General features: G+C 38.4%; 3 protein-coding genes across 6 annotated transcripts; 1 reads left to right on the top strand and 2 right to left on the bottom strand.

The window, feature by feature from the left end:
• Nucleotides 1–344: 344 nt before the first annotated feature.
• Nucleotides 345–7,609, bottom strand: slc38a6 (solute carrier family 38 member 6). Of its 3 annotated transcripts, none has more exons than XM_057342708.1 (16): nucleotides 7,354–7,609; nucleotides 6,353–6,483; nucleotides 5,966–6,039; nucleotides 5,769–5,821; nucleotides 5,575–5,614; nucleotides 4,657–4,735; nucleotides 3,628–3,710; nucleotides 3,483–3,541; nucleotides 3,355–3,414; nucleotides 2,488–2,538; nucleotides 2,260–2,339; nucleotides 2,079–2,179; nucleotides 1,601–1,725; nucleotides 1,368–1,512; nucleotides 1,198–1,292; nucleotides 345–1,065 (listed from the first exon to the last, which is right to left on the bottom strand). In XM_057342708.1, exons 1-16 carry the CDS (start codon nucleotides 7,441–7,443, stop codon nucleotides 982–984), a joined length of 1,350 nt encoding a protein of 449 aa, XP_057198691.1. In that variant the 5' UTR covers nucleotides 7,444–7,609; the 3' UTR covers nucleotides 345–981. The 3 variants fall into 3 exon arrangements, with proteins under 3 accessions (XP_057198691.1, XP_057198693.1, XP_057198692.1); XM_057342710.1 differs by having other exon boundaries at nucleotides 1,372–1,512; XM_057342709.1 differs by having other exon boundaries at nucleotides 6,353–6,474.
• Nucleotides 7,610–7,664: 55 nt separating this feature from the next.
• On the top strand, nucleotides 7,665–10,095 carry trmt5 (tRNA methyltransferase 5). Of its 2 annotated transcripts, none has more exons than XM_057342787.1 (5): nucleotides 7,665–7,727; nucleotides 8,002–8,366; nucleotides 8,733–8,857; nucleotides 8,948–9,593; nucleotides 9,982–10,095. In XM_057342787.1, the coding sequence occupies exons 1-5, from the start codon at nucleotides 7,708–7,710 to the stop codon at nucleotides 10,035–10,037; spliced, it is 1,212 nt and encodes a 403-aa protein (XP_057198770.1). In that variant the 5' UTR covers nucleotides 7,665–7,707; the 3' UTR covers nucleotides 10,038–10,095. The 2 variants fall into 2 exon arrangements, with proteins under 2 accessions (XP_057198770.1, XP_057198768.1); XM_057342785.1 differs by having other exon boundaries at nucleotides 8,002–8,642.
• Nucleotides 10,096–10,454: 359 nt separating this feature from the next.
• Nucleotides 10,455–26,547, bottom strand: mnat1 (MNAT1 component of CDK activating kinase). Its single transcript, XM_057342788.1, has 8 exons — nucleotides 26,341–26,547; nucleotides 24,417–24,569; nucleotides 24,254–24,327; nucleotides 24,025–24,128; nucleotides 22,972–23,112; nucleotides 22,364–22,495; nucleotides 16,265–16,386; nucleotides 10,455–10,566 (listed from the first exon to the last, which is right to left on the bottom strand). Exons 1-8 carry the CDS (start codon nucleotides 26,427–26,429, stop codon nucleotides 10,455–10,457), a joined length of 927 nt encoding a protein of 308 aa, XP_057198771.1. The 5' UTR covers nucleotides 26,430–26,547.
• Between the last annotated feature and the right edge of the window lie 13 nt (nucleotides 26,548–26,560).

Genomic DNA, 26,560 nt, shown 5'->3' with positions numbered 1-26,560 from the left:
TACTTTGGGCGGTCTCTCAAGCTAATGCAGCGTATTAGAAACAGCAGGAGAGAGCAAAGGTCAAAGACTACGCACACACACACACACACGCACACACACTCACACATATACACACTCATAACACAGAGCATTTGTTTTCCATTATCTGACATACAGAGAGCCCTCTGTCCAAATCAATGAAGAAAAATCAGCCCGCCTATCATTCTTACTTGCACATAAAACCGTAAAAACACAAAAACCTGGATCTGTTAGACTAAACATGCATCACACACTCTTCTTTTCCAGATGTCCCAACACATGATGTAATAAGACCAAAAAATCAAATGAAGAACCAGATCTAATAGTTTCATCCTTTTATTTATTTAATTTGATATAAAAATACACCACTGTGATAATTAGTGTAGCAATGTTAAAAAAAACATCACATGAGTGTTCTTGATCAAAACAATCCAAGAAAAATGCTTTCTAAATGTATATCGCAGAAAGTCTTTGGAATGTTACACGGAAATTGTAAAAAAAATGGAATGGACAAGAATACTTCTATAAGATGTAAATGCAGTGGCAAACTTCTCAAATGTTTTTCAATGCAACATATTCAGATCCATAGACGAACATTTGTGCAAATGGGATATTCTGCATATTAGGTTAGCAGCAGCAATTCAATTCTTTAATTCTTTGGTCTAATCGTTTTTTTTTTTTTTTTTAGGCTCACAAACACATCCATTATGAGGCATTTCAGTGCTCTGCTGGACATTTTCACATAAACCATTGAATTGTGTCTCTGTCTCTATTAAGTATTTAAGTGCTTTTAATAGTCATCTCATTTCAATAAGATTCCCTCGCTGAGTCGTCTTCAAGCAGAGTTTGATACTGTACAAAGTCTCGACTGGAGTGCAACCTATAAAATAAGATGCCTCTTCAAGCCAGGATGTGTTGAATCTATTGCTCATAAAATGTGGCGCACAATGATGAAGTCACAAGTCAGGAACCTTGAACCCAGGAGACGATGATGACACACAGACTCAGAACACCAACAACCAGGCCAATCACCAACAGAGAAACAGCCTAGAAAAAGAGAGAGAGATAAAGAAGGTGTGGAATCTTGGTAATGGTGCTTAGGTAAAGAAATGAACATTCAGGTGTTCATGTAGCTCAGCTGGTAGATCTTGCATTAGCAGCGCAAAGGAATTTACATACCCCTGCTGAATTGAAAGATTTGATTGGTTCAGAGCTGATTCTCAAATAAAACATTCCTGGATACACAAACAACAAACATGTGGAGGTCGTTGAACCTGAAAACACACAGACACACTTGTTAAAGTTCTGAATTTCAAAGTGAAGTATGCAAAGAATGGACACGCACTCACCCACCACACCGAAGACATTCCTGATGTCAGGGACGAAGATGGCGAGCAGCAGCACAAGAGTAAGGATGAAAAAACAGGAAAGACAGTGAGAGAGCCAAGAGAACTCTCTCTCTCCTCTGAATAACATCAACACCGACTTACGTGCCTATGAGAAAGAGACAGACAGCCTGTGTTGAGCTGAGCATTGGAAAAATTCAGAACCACGTTTTTTTAAAGCCTTGTGATAAACTTACTGGGTAGTGAATTAGAGGCACAGTGAGCAGAACAGCCAATAGGATTGCAAGACGCACTGACATCACCAAAACATCCCGTGGTAGGTAGGTATCGTATCCTAGCAGCAACTCTGAGTTCACACGGGCTGTGAATAAGAGATCAAGACATTTATTTAGGCCATTTTCAGATTTCATTGGAGATCATCTTACATGTGGTTACATTTTGACAAGAAAAATGTAGGAGCAGGGCAAGCCCATTGCATTCTGGGACATTATATCTGTTGTGTACTTAACATTATGGCAAACGAAAGACTCAGGTCTTCCAAAAATGTTATGTGTACAGAAAATATGCCTAGTACGTACAGTATAAATACTACATTCTTACAAAAATAATACGCCTATTAGCATGTCTTTTTTTAAAATCTAGGTCTTTGGATTCATTCATTTTTAAACTTATGCTTTGCCTTTTTAATGTAGCTTTTATGTGCAACGTTCCTACCATAGAAAGTGAGGTAGCCAAAAAGTGCAGAGATCAGGTAAAGCACGAAACTAAGAAAGATGCTGACATTTGCCACATTCTGCATTCTCCGTTTAGTCGGCCTAAAACCCACATACATACAGTAAGAAAACAGTACGAAAACTGTGTTTAATATACAGGGAAAAAAAGTGAATAAACTGACCTGTGTAACTCGCAGTAAATGGGTAGAACCGCAGTATGGCACAGGAAGGAGAAAGCCATTGTAGGGATGGCATAAGCACTCTGCAACGCACAGACACAATCATTTCTCACCCTCCTGCTGTGTGTACGGTTATCATATCATATTACAACTAACATTTGTGTTTCTAATAGTCCTGTAGGGCGGTCTTTCAATCAAAACATCTCTCCTTTCTCAGTGAAATATACTTACCTTACTAGAGATCACAAACAGCTGTGGGGTGCAATCAGAGGTATTTAAGCTCTAGGGACAGAAAAAAAATTAATTGGCACAAAAACAGGATCAGGAATAAAAGTTAGACAGAATAGAATATTTGTGACCCTGTATTGTGAAATTCAGGCTAAAGTCTCAATGTTATTATAAGATTTAGAGCATTAAAGTACTATACAGACTATAAGACTATACAGCGCTAATATGGGCTTAGCGCTGTTAATATATGTGATAAATTTAAAATAAGATTTATAATACTGAAATAAATTGTTTTATTGACATTACATGTTTTTATTTTGAACACACAAAAAAACGGAGGTTGGCTTCCCAAACATTGATTTCAGTCCTTATTCAGTCAATACTACAGATATCAATGATATATTTTCACAGCATGTGTATTAAATAAATGTATGTAGAAAACAATAAATCACAAAAAAATACTGTAGTTGGACATTTACAGGCAGGGTCACATTTACGTAATGTTCACTATATCATGGGATGAAGTTCTTAAACACTCCGGAACTGGAAATCCCTCAATACCAGCACATCTCGGTTAAAAAAAAGCATTGACCTCTGGCTAAAGGGGGTCAGGGTCACTTCCCTTATTAAGACTTATCTACATCTTGTTTCCGGAGTGCTGGATCCAATCAATCTGCACAATCAAATGGAGTATCTCTCTGAATTGTCAAAGATTAATACATTATAACATCCATGGGCCAGTACATAAATGCAAGATGACCACATTATGTGAAAGTTCCAGATGAGCTTTACTCTATTTCTAGATGTCTTGGATATAAATCTGTGTTTAGACATGCCGCCCAGCTGTGTGAAGGTGTATATGGTCTTTACCAGGCTCACAGTGGAGTTGACTGGCAGCGGGCAGGGAATGGACCATTTTTTTATCACCACCTGTGAGAGATAACAAAACATGAACATGAGAGTGACAGAAAGAGAGAGAAACAGAGAGAGGGACTTACCACTACAGTAAAAAACAACATAAAGAGGAATGCAAGACTGCTAGTGTATCCCAGGAAAACTGAGAAGGAAAAAGACACCAATGCTTACAAATATACCAGAGACACACAGAGAATAACACACACCTAAAAACAACATTACACTCACCAATCTTTGGTAGTAGAGCCAATGGCAAGACCACAAAAATGGTGATTAAAATCAACAGTGTAACTCCATCCTCATACCACTTTCTAGATTGCAAGAAGAAATAAGACGAAAAGTAAATGCTGTTTTGGCTGTTTTTTAAGGGAAAAGTTGAACAGACATTTTGGACAAGAGATTTCATGTGGTGTTTAAATCCACGTACGCATTCGTGCACAGTCACATAGTTCCCTTATCTACCCCTTAAACACTACCGTGCTGGAAATCCCCACATTCAATGCCAAATGCATTGAATGAGAATCCTCTGATTCTCTTTCTAGCTCTTCACAAACAGTTTGAATCACGGTGGCTTTTCCTCCATTTATAATCTGAATCTTTAACAGGTTGGCGTGCATGCGTCTGTGTGTGATCAAGAGCTGGTCTCCTGTGGTTCTTCTCTCAGGAACAGGGAGGTACTAGACAGCCCAGTTGATCCACTTGCAGAAATGAAGATAAATGGCTTGACTGAAAGAAAAATGTTAGTTTACGGTAAATGGCTAAACTTTAGCGTTTATACTGCGGCGGGGTTGTGATTTTTTCTGCTCTCAGTTGCGATGTTTGTGTGTGTGTGTCTGGTCGCAGTAATTGTGCTGGTGAAGGGGATTCTGGGCAGGCATGACTCTCATTGGGCGGAACATGTATGTGAGGTTTACGCCAGCAGACCTGTAATGCAAAACAGCTGTGCGAGGACAGGGTACAGGCGAACCACAACTCAGCACAGCGGCTAATAAAATAATGACTGTTACATTCTTTACCCTGGAATACTTTCGCTTTTCTCTCGTTCAGAAAGTTTCTTAAAGGCAGAGAAAAGAGAATGTTCCCTATTTCTGTTTTTGTAGCTCGCCTCCTCCTTTTTTCCAGCAAAATAGGTCATAGATTCATCCATCGTGTATGTTGTATGACAGTCTCTCATTTAAAGGGACATATATACAGTATATATATAACATAGTTATGATGAGATGTTACAATGCGGTAAGGTCAACGTGCATTATTTACCCAGAAGGCTCTGTGCTCATGAAGCTGGTGATGGCGGCAGGCATTTCTGACTTCAAGATGAACAAGTAGGTGGACATGGCTAAAAACGAGAAAAACAGAGAGAACATTACACATGCAAGTTACGCAAAATCTGTGTCCACACAATAGACATTCTGACACAATCACACAAATCAATCCACTCTGACAAAACCAACAGGCAATACAGCCAATATAACAAAGAGAATAGTGTTGAGGTCACCATATGCACACTGAACTAACACCAATATGCCCTATAGCCACAAGAGACATAGTCACACATACATCAGTTTACATATAATTAACACATAGGTGATGACATGATGCAGCCAAAACACTTGTTCTCATACAAAAAAGCACATACAACTGCGTACTTATTATATATGCAGTCCTGTACAAAGTTGACTTTTAAGTATATTAATGAGACGGGTCCTGTTTTACTGCTATTGAACACACAACATATATAATACTCACTACAGTTCATACAGCCAGCAGTGTGGAGAGAAAGACAGATAGAAAGAAGAGAAAAAGAGAGATTATTCATTTAATACCACAGGTATTGTTGCAGCGAACCAGCTTCTCTAAATGCTTTAGCAATAGAAACAAAGATTTATGGGATTTGCCAACAAAGAAAGACTCAAGCTGAGACAGACAGATGAGATGATCATGAGACAGGCAGAAACTGCATCGTGATAACTTGTGCAACTTTATTAACTCCACATCCTTTCTCCTACTCACGCACACACACACACACGCACGCACACTATACGTATATGTGCCATTATTACCAGATAATAGAAAATATGCATTAATACCAATAACAAATTAATTAATAAAATGAACATTATAGCTAATGTGAATTTTACTACATAACAATTAAACACAAAAAAATCTAAATCTCACCTCCAATATTCTGGATCAGAATAGTACAGGCCACCAAGATCTGGGGAAGAAAAATATATCTAAAATATATAAAATCATGTTTAACAGGAGTGACAGTATGAAGACAAATTCCTAGAGGTATTCATTATCAAATAAACTGTTCATATTAATCTTGTTTGGACATACAGGGCATTAGATCTGTGATATTAACTGACCTTGCCAGGTCTGTTAAAGGCTTTCTCTCCAAGAACTTCATATGAGTTGATGCCTAACACAAACATAAATATTTTGCAAATATAAGAAATGAGTGTTAGAAATGACCCACAATTCCACATTCTTTAAAACAGTATTTAGCACTTATGGTAACACAGTATCCAAAGTAAATAGGAGTAGGGTAATGAAGGGGTCATACCTGTTTTGTCACAAAGGAGCAGCAGGAGATGGATCGAGTAAGCAGCCAAACTGGACACCACCAGCAAAAGAACACTGTGAAAAACAGTCATGCGGGGTTGAGAAAACATGATCTGTGTGATTTCAACGCTACAAGCCTAAAAGAATGTTCTGGGTTAAATACAAGATGTTAACCATGCTTTGGATAAAACCGACTTCCAAATGCATTGTAAATGAAGCTTTAAAAAGAAACTGACCACTTATTTCTATTGAAAAATCATTAATAGATTTATGGCACAGATTTTTGAATGCATTTGTATTTTCTACTGTAATTAACAATATGCCACTAGCTCTGTCAATGTTCTGTCTTCATGTTTATTGAACCCTTTAACATCGTGTCAGTGTGTACCTGAACCCAACGATACCCGTATTGGCCATGACATATGCGAGACCCAGGATGCCACTCCCCATGATGGCGTTCATCAGATTAAAGGCAGATGATGCAAAGGAAGCACCTCTAACCTGAACATCCTGAACATCCTGTAAAGCAGATAAATATCACACAGAATAATTTTCTGTTACTTTCGCTTTCCTGTAGCTCAGTGGTTAGAGCATAGCTCTAGCAAAGCCAAGGTCATGGGTTCAATCCCAGGGATTGCACATACTTAGAAACAAATGTGTAGTATAATGCAATGTAAGTCGCTTTGGATAAAAGCGTCTGCCAAATGCGTAAATGTAATTTAAATATTTACTATCCACACGTATAACCTACACGTGAGCAATGTAAATATCAAAAGTGATCATCTGTAATGCTGGACTTCATTATTAAGGGAAGTCTGGTTCAGAATGTTAAGGCAAAAACAGCACCAGCATCCTAGACTGAAAGAATGAAAAGACAAAATGTGCTAAATGAATGGCATAAGGAAGCAAAACCTCTATGAAGCAATAAAATTGCATGAGATCAGCATGTGATGATGTCAACGTGACTACAAACGCCTGAGGCAGCATTATGTCAAGTGAAATACAGAAAGTACACACATTTCTATTTAACGTATTAGGGTGCAGCTTTATATTTAGAATACTGTCAACTGTCACGTGTAACAGTTTAGCTTCTAAAGTCAGGAAATACAGTCATAAACTATTACACTTTTTCATGTTGGCTTTAATAATCATATTTGAAATCGACTTTTCAATTAAATTTGTCCGAACTGCTTTAATCTGATTTTCTATTTTTTTGTTCTTTGATTGTAACGTTAGTGTTGCCGCAGTATGTATGCGGGTACAACACATACAGAACGTTAACTTCTCTAATGCGCTTTATAATTTTTATTCATACTTTTTTACTTATTTTACTTTATAATGCGAGTAATCGCATGTGTCCATTTGTGTGTCTTTGACGTGTAGTTTTACCTGCGCTAACAGCGGTCTGCTCTCTTCACCACCGATGGGTTCATACTCGCTCTCCGCCTGGACGCTGCGGTTTGCTCCGTTTTTCCCCATTTTCCAACTTTTACTGTCTTTTCACTCCCCTTCGCAGAAAGTCTTCGACCCTCTCTCATATATATTAACAGGGCCGTCAGGATATGTGCCCGGAATTATACGCTCTCATTCCACCGGCTTCAATGTTTCTACACAAACAACAACATCCCGTTCACGTGATCAAAGAAATCCGTCCCTTGTCCCCTTATTGAAGCGTCACAGGTACCGCCAACCAATCACATCTCGCAGAGCTCGTCGCATAGAAATGAAGTAAACGCGTAACGCATGGCAGTTTTCTGGAGAAGGTAATTTGTGACAGTGTTCATTTGTAAATATTTTACTTATCGTGTAAAACTTGCGCTTATGTTTTAGGTAATCGTTTAGGAATAATACGTTCTTACGTTGTACGGCTAAATGGCTCGTAGATTTGCCTGCAGTTTTTTAAATGTAGTTAACAGTCTTCTGATTTAAATTGAATTCGTGGTAAAGTTAATGAATTGTGTACTGGTGTGTATCTATTAAAGTTTATGCACCTTTCTGTGTATGCCTTCTTTTTTCATCATACATTCTCCTTCACAGAACCTACAGACTGTTGTTACTGGGGCAGAAACATCAAAGTTGCATCTCTTCTCATGTTATTTGCCATACTGAGAATTTGAACCAGATTGTGAGAAACTCCCTCCATTTGTCAACTCTTGTCAGTTTTCACAGAGTCATGACAGACCAACCTCCGATATTAACAGATCTGGGGCTCTACAACCACCCACCTGCAGTCCGGGGCATGACAGAACTTGACAAAGCTGCTTTTACCCAGACGGTCAACGTTCCTGCCCTACGTGTCCCAACCAATGTCCTCAACAAAGTAGTGAAGAGTCTGAAGAAAGTGGTGCTACAGAGGCCTGGAATTAAACGTGTTCTGGAAGAAAATAATAAAGATGGAAGCAGTAAGTGTGAGCATCGGCTAGTGCTGTTAGATCCAAGCAGCATAACATCAACAGATTCATTTGGCAGTGAGGAGGCAGCAGCTTTAAAAGCATTTGGGGTTCCTCAGGAGATCCAGAGATATGAACTGAAACTCACCTATGAGAATCTTAAGAGTGATGAGATATTGCGAGCTGTACTTCCTGAGGGACAGGATGTGACATCGGGATTTAGCAGAGTGGGACACATCGCTCACATGAACCTGAGAGACCATCAAATTCCCTTTAGAAAGCTGATTGGTAATAGTAAAAGAGGGACATAAGAAGGGAGTAAATAATAAAATATAAACCTTTGTGTTTGTTTATGAACTTTGGATTGTTTTCTTTCAGGTCAGGTAATCATGGATAAGAACCCTGGCATTACCTGCGTGGTCAACAAGACCAACACCATAGACTCCACCTACAGGAACTTCCAGATGGAGGTTTTGGCAGGAGAGGATAACATGGTGGCAAAGGTGAGCTCACTTGACACAAAGAGTCAACAAAATTATCAAAAATAATGTGTATGTATAATCTTTATTAACATTTGGATTTATCTCTCTCAGGTACGCGAGAATGGCATGTTTTACGAGTTTGATTTCTCTCGAGTTTACTGGAACCCTCGACTCGGCACGGAACATGAGCGCATAGTGTCTTTCCTTCAACGTGGCGATATCGTAATTGACGTTTTTGCCGGGGTCGGTCCATTTGCGATCCCAGCTGCCCGTCGAGGCTGCAACATCCTCGCTAATGACTTAAACCCAGAATCTTTCCGCTGGCTCCAGCACAATGGTAAACTCAACAAGGTTGACAAGAAGATCACTTCTTTTAATATGGATGGCCGAGACTTCATCCGAGGACCAGTAAAGGAGCGCCTGCCTGCTCTAATGAAGGGCTCACAAAAACTTCATGTGGTGATGAATCTTCCTGCGCTGGCACTGGAATTCCTGGATGCTTTCAGAGATCTGTTGGAACCAGACCAAAGCCTTTCCTGCCAGGATAACCTGCCTCAAGTGCATTGCTACGGGTTCTCCAAAGAAGATGACCCCCAGAGGGATATAGTGGTGCGGGCAGAAGCCAGTTTGAAGACTTCGCTTCAAGGCCAATGTTCTGTGCACATGGTGAGGAACGTGTCACCTAATAAGGAGATGATGTGTGCGAGTTTCACTCTACCTAAAAAAGTTCTGTACAGACAGCATACGGAAGACAGAGGTAAGAGACCCACATTTTGACATGTCATTTGGTAATACATTTTGAAATGAAACCTCTTCTATTATTTATTACATTTCATATGACTTCACACGAAGAGATTTACTATATTCCACATCTACTGAAGTCATACATCAGCTTTGTGTGAGGAACAAGCCAAAATTAAGACATTAATCACTGAAAATATTTTCTTCTGCCATACCTCTCCATGGAAAAAACGCATTTTAGGCGACATGAGGATGAGTAGTTGACAATTTTCCATTTTGGATTAACTCTATTAATTACCGACACCACACATTCAATGGACAGGCAGTCAGGTCACAATGGGGGAAACTCGATAGTATATGTGATGTACTAGACATCTGAAATGTTTGTCTTTCTTCCTTTCTAGACAGCTCAGAGGAACCGTGTCCTAAGAAACAGAAGTGTGAAGAACAGACAGACTAAAGAAACAAATTGTTTCTCTAACATTGTAATGTTTTGTTTTTTTCTTTTATTTCTTAATTTTAAATAAACTATCATGCCTTGTGGGTGATGCTATGTATTGATGCATTTCATTTCTGTAAGAGACAAAAACAAACACTGACACAAGGAAAATGTTTTTTTTCCATTTATTTAAATGAAACAGCATTACAAAAATATGACAAATTATCAACAAAAATATATTTACAACTATTAAAGCTCGTTCACATTACTCCTCAGCGTAAACCCCTGGAGCCAGTGTATTCTGAATTCAGTCATATTCAAAAGTCCCATAATCCTTGTGCATCCATTCACCACCTGTCTCTCTCCTCTTGAATAAGTGTCTTCAGATAAACAGAGACTGATGAACAGCAGACCAGAAGGGATTGTAGTTTAGCAATATCATAAAAACAGGCCACTGAATGCATCCTGGACAGCACGATGGCAGGCCAATCCTGATGTATAACCACCAGCCTGATCCTGTAGAGAAGCTGTGCGCACATGATTCAAATACCTGTAGGCAGAAAGAGGACAGTTAGAGAATAACAGACCACTGAGAATCTTGGGAATAAATCACTGGTGTGCAAGTGTGATGCGTTTAATCCTCTAGAGGGAGCAACTCAGCTGTCCTGTATTACCATGGCATGTACAATGATTTGATTTAAAATCTCAAAAAATATAAGTGTGCATGATTTTTTTTCATTATAAACTAATATACTTTTTTTATATAAGAAATTTATTTGAAATGGATGACTTTGACTAAAGAAAAAAAGAGCAACCAATAAGATCAGAATAGATGGGAACTCCTTTAAATTGTTTAAAAACATCTTAAGGTGAAACCCCAAGAAGAGGCATGATAAAATCAATCCCAAGAGAACATTTCTGCAAATTTTAGGCAAAAGATGACTACATTGAAGATGCTAATATATAACTTTTATTTTAGTATTTAGATTTTTTTTATGTCACAACATAATCCTCATAGTTTCCTTTCTGCTGTTCCACAGTTTTGATGAGCTTACTGTTTTTCTCAAATTTTGAAAAAATATGAATTAGAACTTAAAGTGATCGAAAACTTTTGACCGACAGTGTATATATGGAAATACATATACACACGATATTACGCAATTTATACTCAATAAAAAAATCCATTGCATTATTAAACAAAAATGTCAATAACTGTGTGTAATAATTTATTTTGTCTTTATATATAAAAATGTAATGTAAAGCCGTCACTGTAATAACCTAATCCTTGTGAGATCCCACAGCACCCAGAGGTGTCATTTAAAAAAAATCTTAAGCAGCCGGAGTCCACAGCAGCCATTCATCAAGAGAAATCTGAGAATTACATGTAAACTGATGCTACTGTGAAAAGAGGGGAACGGAGAGAGAGCGAGAAAGAGAAGGAGAGGAAAGAGGGTATCAGGTATAATCAGAAACAATTAAACTGCTCTCAGCTTCGCACACTTTCTGAACAAACAGACATTGACGTAGCGCTGGACCATGAGCTAATGCACGGAGTATGCTGCTTCACTTCTGAATCATTAATCCATAAACCACACACTTACACATATGCAATTCCATAGATGAATCACTGTCAAAGAGCATTAATTATCAATAACTAAATTTACAAATCTTAAACATGTACATACATTGCATGTAAATACTGCCTGTAAGTGTCTGATACTATACAGCTGCGGAAAAAATTATGAGATCACTCACAATTTTCATTTGAAATCAGCATTTCTAGATATATTGTGGCCAATTCAGTCCAGTGTCTGTTGAATTTCAACAAAATCAAACATCAGGAGTGATCCAACAGCAATGTGAAAGACGCATTAAAACTGTGAGAAAATCCAGGTTTTTCTTTTCCTAAATATGTACAAATATTACTGTTAAAAGTGTTGCTTAAAAGTGAATATGAACTTGTTTTCTTTGCAGTATTTCAGGTCTGAAAAAATACAGTGCATCTTTACTGTTATTTTGACCTGTTTTTCTGCAAGTAGAAACAATAATTTATTTGAAATTCGGTTCAAATATCGTTAATAGTTCACAGAATGAAACAAAAATGATAATTTTACGTAAATACACCCCTATAAATAGATCATTTTAAAATCTGAAAAAACTGTCTCTGAAATAGTCTCTTAATTTTTTCCGCAGCTGTATATTAAAATTTGAAGGTTTTAATTTAAAAATCCTTAGGATGAAAGCTAAAGAGACTCACAAGTGATACACGGGCAGCTGTTGAACAATCTGTCATTTTAACAGGGTCAGTGCTAACTGTCAGTCTCTCTCTCTCTCTCTCTCTCTCACACACGCACGCACGCACGCGCACACACACACACAGATTCCACAAGCAGATCTGGTTGCCTGCATTGCTATGTCACACACATATATATCAAACTACAACTCATCCATGACACAAATATTCTCATCAGAGGTCAAGGAGCAAACTCATCTATGCATGAGGCAACCTGGGTTCCACCAGGACATAATGCATCATTAAAACCTACTGGTCCACAGATATACTGCTGTTTATAGAGGCAGCGTGTGTCTGTAGTGTATGAAGAGGCTGAGGTTTATCACATCGCTTGTGTGACTTCTTTTGTCAAGGGAAACGACAACACCACGGACACGTGCAGTCTGAATGAGGCAAACCGAAACACTCACCGGGGGCTGTGTGTGAAGTTTAGTATGTCCATTCATTTTCCATTACGCACCACGAAGGTACGTTTTAAAACTCTTCTACGCACAGAAACAGTGAACAGAACTATTTGCAAGCCAAATGTATTCATGATGCCCAGACCAGAAACTTTGTTTTAAGCTTGTTTGCATATGCAAATTTAACCCTAACCCTTCGAATCAAAATGCAGTTTTAAAAACATTCACCATTACCATTGAGAGAGAGAGAGCGAGAGAGAGAGCGAGAGAGAGCGAGAGAGAGAGAGAGAGAGAGCGAGAGAGAGAGAGAGAGAGAGAGAGAGGAGAGAGAGAGAGAGAGAGAGAGAGAGAGAGAGAGAGAGGAGAGAGAGAGAGAAGAGAGAGAGAGAGAGAGAGAGAGAGAGAGAGAGAGAGAGAGAGAGAGAGAGAAGAAGGGATAGAGAGGAGAGAGAGAAGAAAGAGAGTTAGATGCATTATGTTAGTGTGTGTGTGTGTATCCCTTTATCCCTCCATCGTTAGTGGGGTGTGTGTATCCATTTTTATCCTCATCGTTGTGGTGTGTGTGTATCCCTTTATCCCTCCATCTCAAAGTCAGCCTATGTTGTTTAAAAACAATAATCTCTTTGCTAACATTATGGACTTTGTCATTTCTACACTTAATAACTGAAAACAATTATATTATAGGCAACTAGAAAAATCACTTGAATTGCTTTGATAAAGTATGTTTTAAATAATTACCCACCAGATTTATGGTGAAAAACACAATAAAGCTACTGACCCTTTCCACACTCACACTCCCTCAACTGACCTGCTGATGGATTACTTCCTGCCTGGCACAGAATGACTTCCTGTATGGCAAAGTGTGTTTTTCTAGACATTGTAGCCTAAACATTGCCACAGTTATGAAAAATGAGCCCTCGGCAACAGCCCCCAAACAAGAATGAGAGAAACCTAAAGGAAAAGACTAAACCTACAATGATGCAATAAATGACCTCAGTGTTTATAATGCTAATAAAGAGCGATCATGCCACCAGACACAAAATAAATGAATAAAAACGATAAACGTTCAAACATGAAATGAAGAACACATTTGTCAGATCTCGAACCAAATGTAAGCAAATCTGTGACACGAGCTATTGTCCTTTTACAAAAAATAAGAGTTTCTGATTCCTTTGAAATATGCAAAGTGCTCTTTAAAACATTCCCAAAAAAGAAAGTATAAGATGCATTAACAAGCATTTCATGCCATTAAAGCAAAAACGAGAGACTAAGCCAAATAGCCAGTGAATACCAAAGACTATAAGATTCTTCTTCAATTTTCACTCAAAATGTTATGGTGATAAAACATTTTGAAAGCAAATTAAAATCATCAGGCTTAGGTTGTGGGAAATCTCTCTCACTCTCCGATACACTGCATTTGACTTTATTCAAAACAAAGCATCAAGTTAAAATATAAACACAGACACACACAAGCTGTGTCCTGTCCAAAGCTAATGCTTCTTTAATTTCCCAACACTTCGAAAACATGTCTTTAAACTCATAGATCACTCAACACGGACTAAATGTGTTTCTTGAACATGTTTGATGGTAAGATGAGTAATTCATCAAAGGACTTGTACAGTCCAACAGTGAAAAGTGTAAACGGGGGGAGGGTTGGGGGCATAGGGAGACATTTATGTACTGATCTCCCAAAAAGTGGGAAAACAAACAGAGAAGTTCTCTATTCATACATATCTCCCTCACAAACACACACAACTGTGCACACACAGACGGTTCTATGTGGAAAAGAGAACATTTCAACCCAATCACCTCCTTTCAAGACACACACACACACACAGCTGTCTTTAATAAAATGCCCCACCCAATCTGTATTTATTCAGGTACAGAACAGTGTGAGAGAGCGACAGAGAGAGAGCGCGTGCGTGCGAGAGAGAGAGAGAGAGAGAGAGGTTGGCCCCAAGGGCGAGAAGGAAGTGAATATATACACGACCCTCCAAAAACACAAACTGTTCCAACATAAATCTCCACTAACTCACTGTCAAAACACACTAAGACAAATAGCAAAAAACAATCAATCTCTCTGTCAACCTCACATACACAAATACACACAAACACTTAGAGACTCTTCCGCACACTGTAGCTCTCCAGTTCAAAAGACTGAAGCTGGTCAAACTCTTTGATGAAAAATACAGAAGAGAAAAAAGATTCCAGAATGAAGGAGAAAAAACAAAGAGACAGAGATCCACCCCGTCCTTTCTTTTCATAACCCAATTGCTTTTCTCCTCCTATACTCTGCTTTTCAACCCAAACCACATCATAAGAATGCTAAATATTTCAGTGTACGTGTGTGTGTGTACATATCTGGCGGCATCTATCTCCAAAAGCATGCTAAATAAAATAAAACTATAGAAAATAATTTGAAACATGCAATGTTTTCAGTTAGGGTGATATTTACACTCGAGTCTATCACAATGACAATTAGCTGTATATAAAAACACTGAAAAACATGCATAAGTATGTTTGAGTGTGTGTAGTACAAGTTCAAATCTATAATTATTGACAAAAATCTATAATTTTGTGCATGTGTACAGGTTTGTCTTATTCTTGAGAGGCCAGAAATGCTATAATCTAGCGCAAATTGGCAAAAATAAGCCTCAAAAGGCCAGACCATGTTATGCTTCTAATTTAATGTCAATATTTTGTTAATAAAGATTCAATCTTCTCAGATCTTCAAAGATCCGTGCATGTGTGTTTGTGTGTCTTACGGAGAAATTCAAGTTTAAAGGGATAGTTCACCCAAAAATATAAATTCTGTCATCATTTAGTCACCTTCGAGTTGTTTCAAATCTGTATAAATTTCTTTGTTCTGATGAACACAGGGAAAGGTATTTGAAAGAATGCTTATAACCAAACAGTTCTTGAACCCTCATCGACTATGATTGTTCTGTTGAACACAAAAGAAGATATTTTGAAGAATGTTCTGGGACACTTTTGACTACAATTGTAATTGTTCCTACTATGGTAGTGAATGGGGTTCCAAGAACTGTTAGGTTTGGTTCATCCAAATATCATTCTCTGTGTTTAACCAAATAAAGACATTTAAACAGGTTTGGATCAACTAGGGCTGTCTAGGATCACTGTCTAGTGATCCTAGACAGTGAGCATGAGAATTTTCATTTTGGGGTGAACTATTTCTTTAAGAGTAAAGCATGAAACTGCAAGCATAGCACATGTGTCAGCAAACTTCCTGTTTACCCTGGGAGCAGGGCACCATGGGAGATGTGGTTTATTTGTCTAAATAAAAGGTCATTTATCTCTGTCAAACACACACTCACCATCAGGGCAGAGGGTAAAGAGATGATACTCCCATGCTTCCCTTTCTAAAAACTACGGACAACACACGCATGTAATGTATGTGGTTTCTTCTAATAGAATATTCACAGTTTTAGACTATTTCTATCTGGATCAAATTTGAAATTCCATGTTATGCTTTGTTTGCAAAATATAGTTTTGTCATCCAATAGCTTTAAATTTAAGTTTTTAGTGTTTCTTACCCCAGTCGGCCCAGCTGTTCCAGTTCTGGAATGGGGGGGCCGTATGTATCGATGTGAATAGGCTGATAGACGTACAACACCTCTTCCACATGAGTCACAGGAGCCAAAGACACCGTCTGACCCTGAGACAATGAGAAAGAAAGACAGAGAGACAGTGAGAGATCTGCATTGTACCTCCATCACTTCACTCATGTTTATTATCCCAATTGAATACATCGGTTTGTCTGCATTTGTCTGTGTTTCTCAATAGATGAAAATAAAAAAAGCAATTCTCATAATGTTGCTGATATATTTGTAAATAACTGTCAGTTTTGTGTCATTGAGCACAAATGAAGTGGGCATATGTAACATACACTCACTGTGAGTTTAAACAGAACAATTAATGCGGATGACCTCATTTAGGCCCGATCCCAATTCTATTTTCTACCCCTTCGCCTACCCCTCGCCCCTTGAAAAAAGTGGCAAGGGGACTGGGGAAGGGTTACAAATTTCCACTAAGAAATGGGACACCACTACTACACTGGTATACGTCATCATACCTTACAACATTACGTCAGAGGACATGCGCCGATGCACCGGGTATATGACATAAAAATATATTTTCTAATATCGTGCAATCAGTGTTGTCTGCTAGCAAACTTTAGCGATTTTTTTTGCAAACGTTAAACACAAGATTGCATGTAACATACATAAAATGAAAAATTGTCATAAAAATCCTTATTAATGGCACAAATTACTTACATTTGGGGCTATCTGGCCCTTCCCCTCCAACATCCCTACCCCTTCACGTGAACGCGCCAAACGGAGGGGTAGGCGAAAGTGTAGGGGTAAGGAATAGAATTGGGATTGGGCCTTAAACAACACGCACAGACATTGAGATCAAGTCACACACACAGATGCATGAGCGCCAACACACAAACCCCTCCAGATCCAAGCAGGGGATCTAAAGACGTATGACAACACCGCTTGCTGCCAACACACATACAAAGGCAACACACACCAGAGGTGTAAAGAGTACCTGAAAACCATACTTAAGTAAAAGTACAGATACCTTGCAGTGAAAATTACTCCATTACAAGTTACAAGTCACCAATTCCAAAACGACTTCAGTAAAAGTCTTAGAGTATCTGATTTTAACAGTACTTGAGTATTTTACTCATACTGAATGTATAGGCTCAAAGCAGCACTAGTCCTCAACACTTAAGAGACACGTCAGTGAAAAACAAGAAACAGTCGATTTGTGAGGAGAGCAATCGCATTTATTTTCTTAAATCATAATAAGACTGAACACCTCAAAATTGCAACAAATCATGGTCGACACCATAACCTACGTCATTACAAACACCCAAGTCTCATTTAAACTCAAGTGCTCATAAGTAAGCCAACATTCTTCAAAAAGGTGTCTTCAATATAACGGATAAATAAAATAATGTTAAGCAAAATTAAAAAGTCAAATCCTTTTTGCACTGGACATGCTGGTTTGGGCCTCATGGCCAGCTGCAGTCATGTCCTCATTTCACATACACTGTTAGCCCTCACCTGCCATTTCTACAGTCATACATTGGCAACAGTGTTGCCAGCTAGTTACTGTAGGTGTTTTACAGTAAACTACTGCAATGGCTGTTTGAAGATACAGATGTAAATAACAGATGAACACAATAAATCTGTCAAGATTTCACCAGAGGAGAATTAAACACAAACATCAATAACATCTTCACATATNGTGTGTGTGTGTGTGTGTGTGTGTGTGTGTGTTGTGTGTGTGTGTGTGTGTGTGTGTGTGGTGGGAATTTCCATGGGAGACATTGTCTTTACTTTGGCCTACTGTACTGTACTGTATGCATTTAAATGGCAACAAAACAGCAAAGAAGAATAAAGTCCAAAACTGCAATAAAAAGTGGAAAACTAAGAAGATACAAAACAGACAGAATGAAAAATAGACGTGTTTGAAAGAGACGTTTTATAATCTGTTAACTGACGGCAATAGAACAACCCAATCTGATAAAACTAGGGTCCAAAATTACATTTTTGCAACGGTGGAGGAATAGGAAATTTACTGGCCATGAAACTGTATTTTACATCACCAATATTTTGTTAGTATCAGAAAACTGAATTATTTGACAGTTTGCACATTTGAGTCCTGGTCATTGTGTCTTTCACAGCATAACAACAGTTTCGGAAACTGTCACAGTTTACCTGTCCCCAAAAACTTGAAATATACTGTAGTTTAATGCATTTTGTATGTACACGCTTTTCATTTAATTTACATTTATACATTTGACAGACACTTTTTTCCAAAGCAACTTGCATTCAAGATAAACATATTTCATTTATGTAGCTCATCTGTGGGGGTCAAAATATTGTTTTTATAAACGTTGAAGGAAAGTATGTTGTAGTCCCAAATAATATTACGATCAAACTATTTTTTACTGTTGTTTATTTGCAAGTACCTGTATGGATGCAGATTTATAATCCTACAAACGCACAGAAACAATTTCCAATTCAATTTAAGCAACCGTTTATGTACACGTGAAAGTTTTAAATAATTTAAAGTACCTCAATTCTCTCTTTCAAGATGAACAACCCCAAACTATCTCACACACAACATTCTTTATATATTCCAGAGATTATCCTGTCAACATCCTAAAACCAGTGGAAAACCAGCAGCCTATGCACATACAAATACACACACTAGATCATAAACCACTGCTCCATCTTTACCAACTCGCATACAAACATCTTGCTCTTGACATCAGTTTAAGTTGTTGTGAGTGTACAGAGAAATGCTGCTGATTCTGTGCATGTTGACTGACTATAGAACTATAGATACATACTCCCTCTCCAGCGCCCCGAAACAGAGCTGCCAGTTCGATCCATCTTCATTACAGCGCGGGGGTGGAGAAGGAAGGAAATCCCTAAGCTGAACCCCCTCCCTCCCCTATGGTTCTCTGTGCGTTCAGAGTTACACTCCAAGCAGTTACACACTGTTTAACGGGCCTTGTGTTCAAATCAATCATATCTGCTGCGGTTCGACAATCATTACGTCCGCCAGTTTAACCTCACCCCCGCCTGGCCAGCGAATCGTTCCATATGTTTAACATTAACACATAGTAAACATCTTTTTACGACATGGACTTAAATTTTACATATTTAAAATAAACCGTCTCCCCTGGTTCTGTATTTAGAACTGCTGTCTTTGGAACCACACTACATTTCACCTGGCGCACAAAAGTTATGGCTCTCTACAATGCAAAGGCTCATGTATTTGTTCCTTTTCCACACCGATCATTTTTTTCTCACCAAACCGTCAAACAACGAGTTTAATTTCTAAGGTGTATTCATCTCACTTCTTGCCAGCATCCAGCTAATAAGAATCAGAGGTGGACAGTACTTAAATATTTTTACTCTGGAGTACATATTTAAGTACAAATATCTATACATTATCAGAGTGTTTTTTATTTTGAAGAATTTTACTTTACTTTAGGACATTATAACACATACAGTATATCATAGTTTTTACTCCACTACATTTAATAAATACTGGATTTATTAATATTAAAAAATGGATTTGTTAATATTAAACTTTAAATCATTTTTTTGAGTAAAGATACTTAAATAATATATACTTAATATAGTACTATAGCTTTAAGACTTCTATATCATTGCCGTTCTTCCTCGGATATCCTAATTTGCTGTTTTTCAGGAAATGGAAAAAAACACTGTACTTTTTAAATGATTAATACTTTGTTATTGAAGTTCACAAGGGCACTTTTTAATATTTTTCATTGGTTAAATATACGCAAACCCAGTGACAAACAAAAGGATCACTAATAATAATGACTTATGAATTATGGAGATACAATGTTTCAGAAGGACTGCAGTGATATGTAAAAAATAAATTATAACTGGCTATATTCTCATATTCAGTTTAAAGTGGAGGTCTGACGGAATTTCACTTCTTTAAATTTAATTAGTGAGTAGTATAGATGTTTGTGCATAAACAACATCTGCCAAGACACATCGCTCAAAGTTCACAGAAAAGAAAGATATTTTCTTCAACAGAAATCCCTTGTTGAAGACTATAATGAACGGCTCGTAGGGACTACAACAAGCTTTTCTGGGTTAGTGACATCATGAATCCCAAAATTTACATTGACCCTGTCCCCTGGAACAAGGATAGGGTAATGGAAGGGACATGCAACACAAACTCTAAGCGGCAGACCAATCACAAAAGACTGGCTCAGCTTGACCAATCAGACCGTTTTGGAAGGAGGGACTTCATAGAACCAGGATCTGAACAGCCTGTTTTTTGAAAATTGAGATGACAGTGTAAAACGCAGGTGAAATATGTAATATATAAAGAATTTTTTGAAATTCGAAACATGAACACCTATTGTTTAGCACATCATAAACATAATAAAGACTTTCAAAAAACAGGCAAAATAGGACCCCTTTAAGTAGGGACACATAAAGAAAGATATAAGGCCGTGTTCACATTTGACTTCTTTTTTGACAAGAAAAAGTTGACAATTGCGCAGCGTTGTGGTTACAAATAGCAGCCGACAATGTTCAAAGATAGCATTTATGCACGAAGGCTTAGAGAGACAGGCTTTATAGGCAACGTAACGGAATTCTATTTGAATTATAAACAGAGAGCGTCTTTGCAATAACCAATCACATATTTAAAAACTACAATACTAATTTCTCGCTAGAAATGCAATGAAAAGTTATTGAAAGTGAAAATTAAACTTACATTTATACAAAACTTGAGCCTTCTCGACCAATCACGTTCCTCGCATGTTATTATGGAAACGACAGGTCTCTGTCATTGGTTAGCTGTGAAAAACATGCTTGACGTAGGACGTTTTTTTTCAGAAAAGTAGAACTTTTTTCAACCTCAAAAGACGCTCTGAGCTGCAGACAAAGACGCTGGTGCTGGCGTTTAAAAGGCTCTTAGAACTTTTTTTGAAAACACGGTTTACTCCATAGGATTATAATGTAAAACAGACGCTAGCAGCTTCAAAAAAGAAGTCAAGTGTGAACACGGCCTTAGACGGCATCAGCTAACATTATTTTGTTGGTAAGCATTGCTAAACATTCCCTAGACAAACCAACAAAAACCCAGAAAAAGACATTTTCTGTTAAATCAAGATAGTGAGAGAATGACAAAATTGTTCACGCGGGAAAGAGTGTCGGGACTCTGACTATACAGGTCTTCAGGACTCTCCAAGGTCAACAAATATAAACTGTCTATCAGCACCTCGGCTGACCTTCACACACACCTCAGATCAGCACATTTTAAAATCATCACACACACACACACCCTTCTCCTGTATTCAAGCAAAAGCAAAAACCCTCACACATTCATATTTCCAGCCACAACAAAATACGCTTAAATGAACCAACCAAATTATAGCCACTCATTCAGGACCTGAATTTACCGTGTAACACTAGTGAACACACATACAGGATTAATGTGGGTTTTGTGGTCCCTCCAGCTGGCACTGAGTGATCTCAAGTAACAAGTGTGAGAGCCTGTGTCCTTTCAATGCCCTGTAACATACTCAGGACTCAACATACTCTTCTACTAGTTTTATAAAAGCCACACTGACACACACATTGCTTAGCTGTGTGTGTGTTAAATATAACTCTTACATTGGAATAGAGTTAAGGAATCCAACCTAACAAATACTTCTTGTAACAAGTGCTATCCTCACTGTGCCAAACACACACACAATTCCTTAAACAGGTGTACACGTTATGTGCTTCTTTCCCTGTTTTTACTCTCAAATGGCGCACACACACTTCCTCTTTTGCAGCACATTCACGACATGTTGATTCAGGTCTGTGTCCTTTAAAGTGACCGCTGAAGGGTTTTTTAAGAACAAACCAGTTATGCCTGTTTTGCAACACACACACACACACTAAAAAATTATATAAACACAGACATGCACAAACTCCCACCACATATTCAAACACTGGCTAATACAAACATGAGCGTCTGTGTGCACTGAGTACATTATTATCACATAAAACGGTTCCAACGTCCATAAACAGATGAGATGATTCTGTGTGTGTGTACATGTGACGTTCGCTCACCATCAGTATTCCAGTAGAGAAGATGTTTGTCGGTTTGACATTCTGCTTCTGTTTTTCTATCTGAGTCTCCAGTTGAGAGGCTCGATCTTTATGTTGAGCCAAGAGCAAGGCCGCAGGTAACTGAGAGCTCTCCTGTACGCACACACACACAACATTCAGATCAGGATATAAGACTACAGGATGTTTTGGGGTCACACAACCAACAAGATCAGATTTTTTCACACTGTAATTTCTCTACAGATTTATGTACAGTCAGATTCAGTTGGAATAACAAACAAACTACTCAGATAGCTCAGGTACATCTGTAAGATGTCTGCTAAATATCTGGATACCTGGAAAACATCTGCTGTGTAAAAACATCTGATAAACGTCTTGGAAAGAGCAGCTTTACATACATTCGAAATCATAAACATCTTACAGACATCTAGGTGTCTTTATGACATCTGACAGGAGACATCTCATTGTAATTACAGATGAGCGAACAATAAAAAAACGTCTTGCTGATGTAAATGCAGACATCAAATAGACGTCTCCCAGATGTGTGTGCGCTATCAGGGTAGGATATCAACCAGTCAACCAAACTCTGATATTTTCATGTTTTTGTTTACCAGTTCATCCAGCAGGGCCTGTTTGTTTTTCCTCTTGGCCTGTAGTTGTCTCTGTTCCTCCTGAAGGGTCTCCAGTCTCCTCTGCTCTATATTCTGCTGCTCCAGCAACAACAACTCCTCCAACTCCTCCTGCTCACGCGTCTAACAAAGAGAGATGGAATGATGATTATTCACCTGCATTCTTGAAGATGCTGCCTATTAAACAAGCTTCTTCGGTGTAACACACGATTAGAATAGAGAATAGAGTAGAGTAGAACAGAATAGGACAGGATTCTGAGGCCTAAAGGTAATTGCACAAAATTTGCGTCCAAAATTTGCGCATGTTAAAAAATAAATACGACCTCACGTTGTGTCAATCACATTGACACACTGCCTCCAATAATTTAATCCGTCATAAATGAATTCGTACCGGGCTCGATTTTCTGCGTTTTTCGCATCCGTAGCAAGCATTTTGAGAGGTGTTTTGAGTCCACTTCGTCTCGCAGCACAAAGTACTGTATGAGAAACAAAGTGCGGATCACAAAGACAGAATATAAAGAGAGAGTGTGGCATTGACACAGCTTGATAACAGGATAGTATGCACTGATTTTCTAGCCAAGGTGCCAAAAGCAAGAAGACCCTCCTTCAACATTTAAAATCCAGGAGACCCACAGGGTTTCGGGGTTCCCAGGGCTGTTCGCGGTCTCCGTCGGTCCGTTCGCAATTGCGTTCACTGGAGAAACTGAAATAGGCTACTGGAGTCACGGGAGAAATAGCAAAACGGATGAGTGCGTTTTGTCTTTTGTCGCATCGCGCCACGTCTCGTGTAGACCCGGTGTAAGCTTTAACCACTACACCACATCACCCAAGGGAAGACAATCACAATGCAGTAGGTTCAACGTGTCTGAAGCACATGTACTGACCGTCAGGTCACGAGTCATGACTCCTACAAAATGTCAACCTGATTGGTGCTACAATCTATTTCCTCTTGAACGAGGATATCACATGTCAAATCAGGTATTTGCCCAATCAAAACTGCCCAGACAGACCAGGAACACACACACACACACTCACCAGTTTGACTTTGTTTCTCTGTATAACATCCCGGTTCACTCGCTGGTACTGCTCCATCATCTGCTTTGTCTTTTCAACATCTACGTTATTAGTCATGTTGTACACTGGATACACACATATAACACACACATAGACAAAGATAAAAACTCTGTTAGCAACTGAAAAAAATCTTCTTAAAAATCTTTAAAAAAAATAGTCATAAATAAATAAATTGATCAAAGTATCTCACCAATGTCTTCCACTTGCTCTAGGTAGTCATTATATTCTTTCAGAGCTGGAAAATCGAATTCCCTCTTATTATAACTGATAAATGAAGAAGACAAAAACATGTTTCAAAACATATTTATATAGAGCACTTCTTTGGATGCACACATGGTAATACACTCACATACATTTTAAGAACCTTCTTGCGGATCTCCACCTCTTTATCGATGGCTGGATCTTCAAAAAGCTGCACACGGAAATTACTCTTTCTGAGAGGGGTGTTACACTGCACACAGTTACCTGAGCCACGAACAAACAGCATGTCCACACAGCTCTCACACCTGAAACACACATTCACACGCATGTGTTACTGCTGGACTATTCATACTGGCAGAAGTTCTGCGTAAAGAGTACGAGTCAAAATAAATAGTAATGAAATGTGAAATCTCCTGGAAAAACCTTCAGAAGCCATTCCATGCAAACTCACATTTCAATCATCTCTCTGCTTCAGAGAGTGAAATTTGGATCCAGAAACTTTCCAAACGGAGCAAATAAGTTAGACTAATGGATATAACAGAGGTCTGATGTGTGTGTGGGTGTGTGGTGGTTTTATTCAATCATAGTGGGGTGATGACGGGAGCTCAGGTTTGAAGCAAACCAGACATGAACATTAAGGGCTGACAAAATACTATGTGCATGTGTGTGGGTGTGCGTCACTGAGAGCAATATTCAGTCTAGCGTGGGGTTTATGCATGTTTCTAACTAAAATACAATAAACAGCATTTCATTTTCCACTGAGCAGCTTTCTGTTTGTTTTCAATTCTTCCTTTAAAAAATGGAATCAATTATTTCCTGTAAACAGTTTGTGTTTTAACGTTTAATGAAAATTGTAAATACATTTTTTCTGAAACATTTGAAAAATAACATACCTAATCATGATTTCTTACACTTTTAGATCTCAACTTTAGAGGATAAACAACAGTTCTCCCTGACCCATGACCTGAACAAACACAACGTGTGTTACATTACATTACACATAAAAACCTCACATGCAGGCACACAGATTCTCAGGTAAACAGATGCTAGACACATCCAGCTTGCTCTCCAACCCCGATCTGTGTTTGTCAGCATGCTGAAAGGTTACTACACTCCTCTAAATCAGCAAAACTTACGCCATCTCACACACACACACACACACACCAAATCTGCAAACCCCTGCATTTCAGACACGCACACAAATAGCTACCTGTTTTCTTCTCATCAACTATCTTACACACACACTTACTTGTGTCCTCTCTTCAGTTCCGCAGGTCACAGGGACACACTCAGCATCAAGATTTAAAGGTCTCTCTCTTTCTCTCACACACGTCTTCCTCCCATTCCATCAACTGTATTTAATCATAGGCCGCTATCAATTTTTTTTGCATAAAGGTAAGCTCTAATAGAGTGACTGGGCGATGTGTGTTGGACTTTCTCCAGCTGTGTGTCATCGGTGTGTAATATATTCATATGGTCCCAGGTCAGCACTGCAGGCCCCTGTGTGTGTCCTTACATTCTCTGCAAGTCAAGGGCGACTAGAGAACAAGGAGTTACATGACTTTATACCCATGAGCTCCACATGGTACAATCTCTCTGTGCATTTCTCTACGTCTGGATGACATAAGACATCTTCCAGACACACACCTGTCTATTAAACTTTTGAAAAGACAGATCAGACTGCTCACGTGCACTAAATGAAAAGCTATAGTATGGGCCCATGAGGCTGCCTGTGTTTGTTCTTACAAAATTAACCATGACAACAATGGTATTAATGATACAGTAACATGACACAAAAAGCGTTTGAAAGAGTTCACATAATGCTTTATTCTGGTCTTATAGTAGCGACAATAACTGTGGTAAGACTTTTATGATCATCTGCGAAAATATAGTTAAATTACCATGGTAACGTTTTTTTGTAACTTGTGTGACAAACTTATCACATACGAAGAGGTTAACTGTAGTGATTGATGTACATGTCATAAAAACACCTGCTTTCTGTAACTTACTCACTGGTTTAAACACGTGAATTTAGTATTAAGAGGAGTTTTAAAAAACGAGATCGAATTTACTTACAGCGTGTGTCCACACACATTAACCATTAGCTTCAGAGATGGATTCCTGTATTTGGTCGTCTTGCATCTCGGGCATCCTTGATCATCCATTATTATTAATATTGTAAGAGTTCGTCTTAATAAACAATAATCAAACCCAGGGTTCGGCTTTGACACTTTTGCATGCTTTGTACGCCGCGGTGCTACATTCAAAAGTGTCCTGAAGGAAACACATATGTGTA

Source organism: Triplophysa rosa, linkage group LG9 (genome assembly GCF_024868665.1).
Source record: "Triplophysa rosa linkage group LG9, Trosa_1v2, whole genome shotgun sequence".
Taxonomy (NCBI): Eukaryota; Metazoa; Chordata; class Actinopteri; order Cypriniformes; family Nemacheilidae; genus Triplophysa; species Triplophysa rosa.
This window is presented reverse-complemented; position numbering and strand designations above follow the sequence as displayed.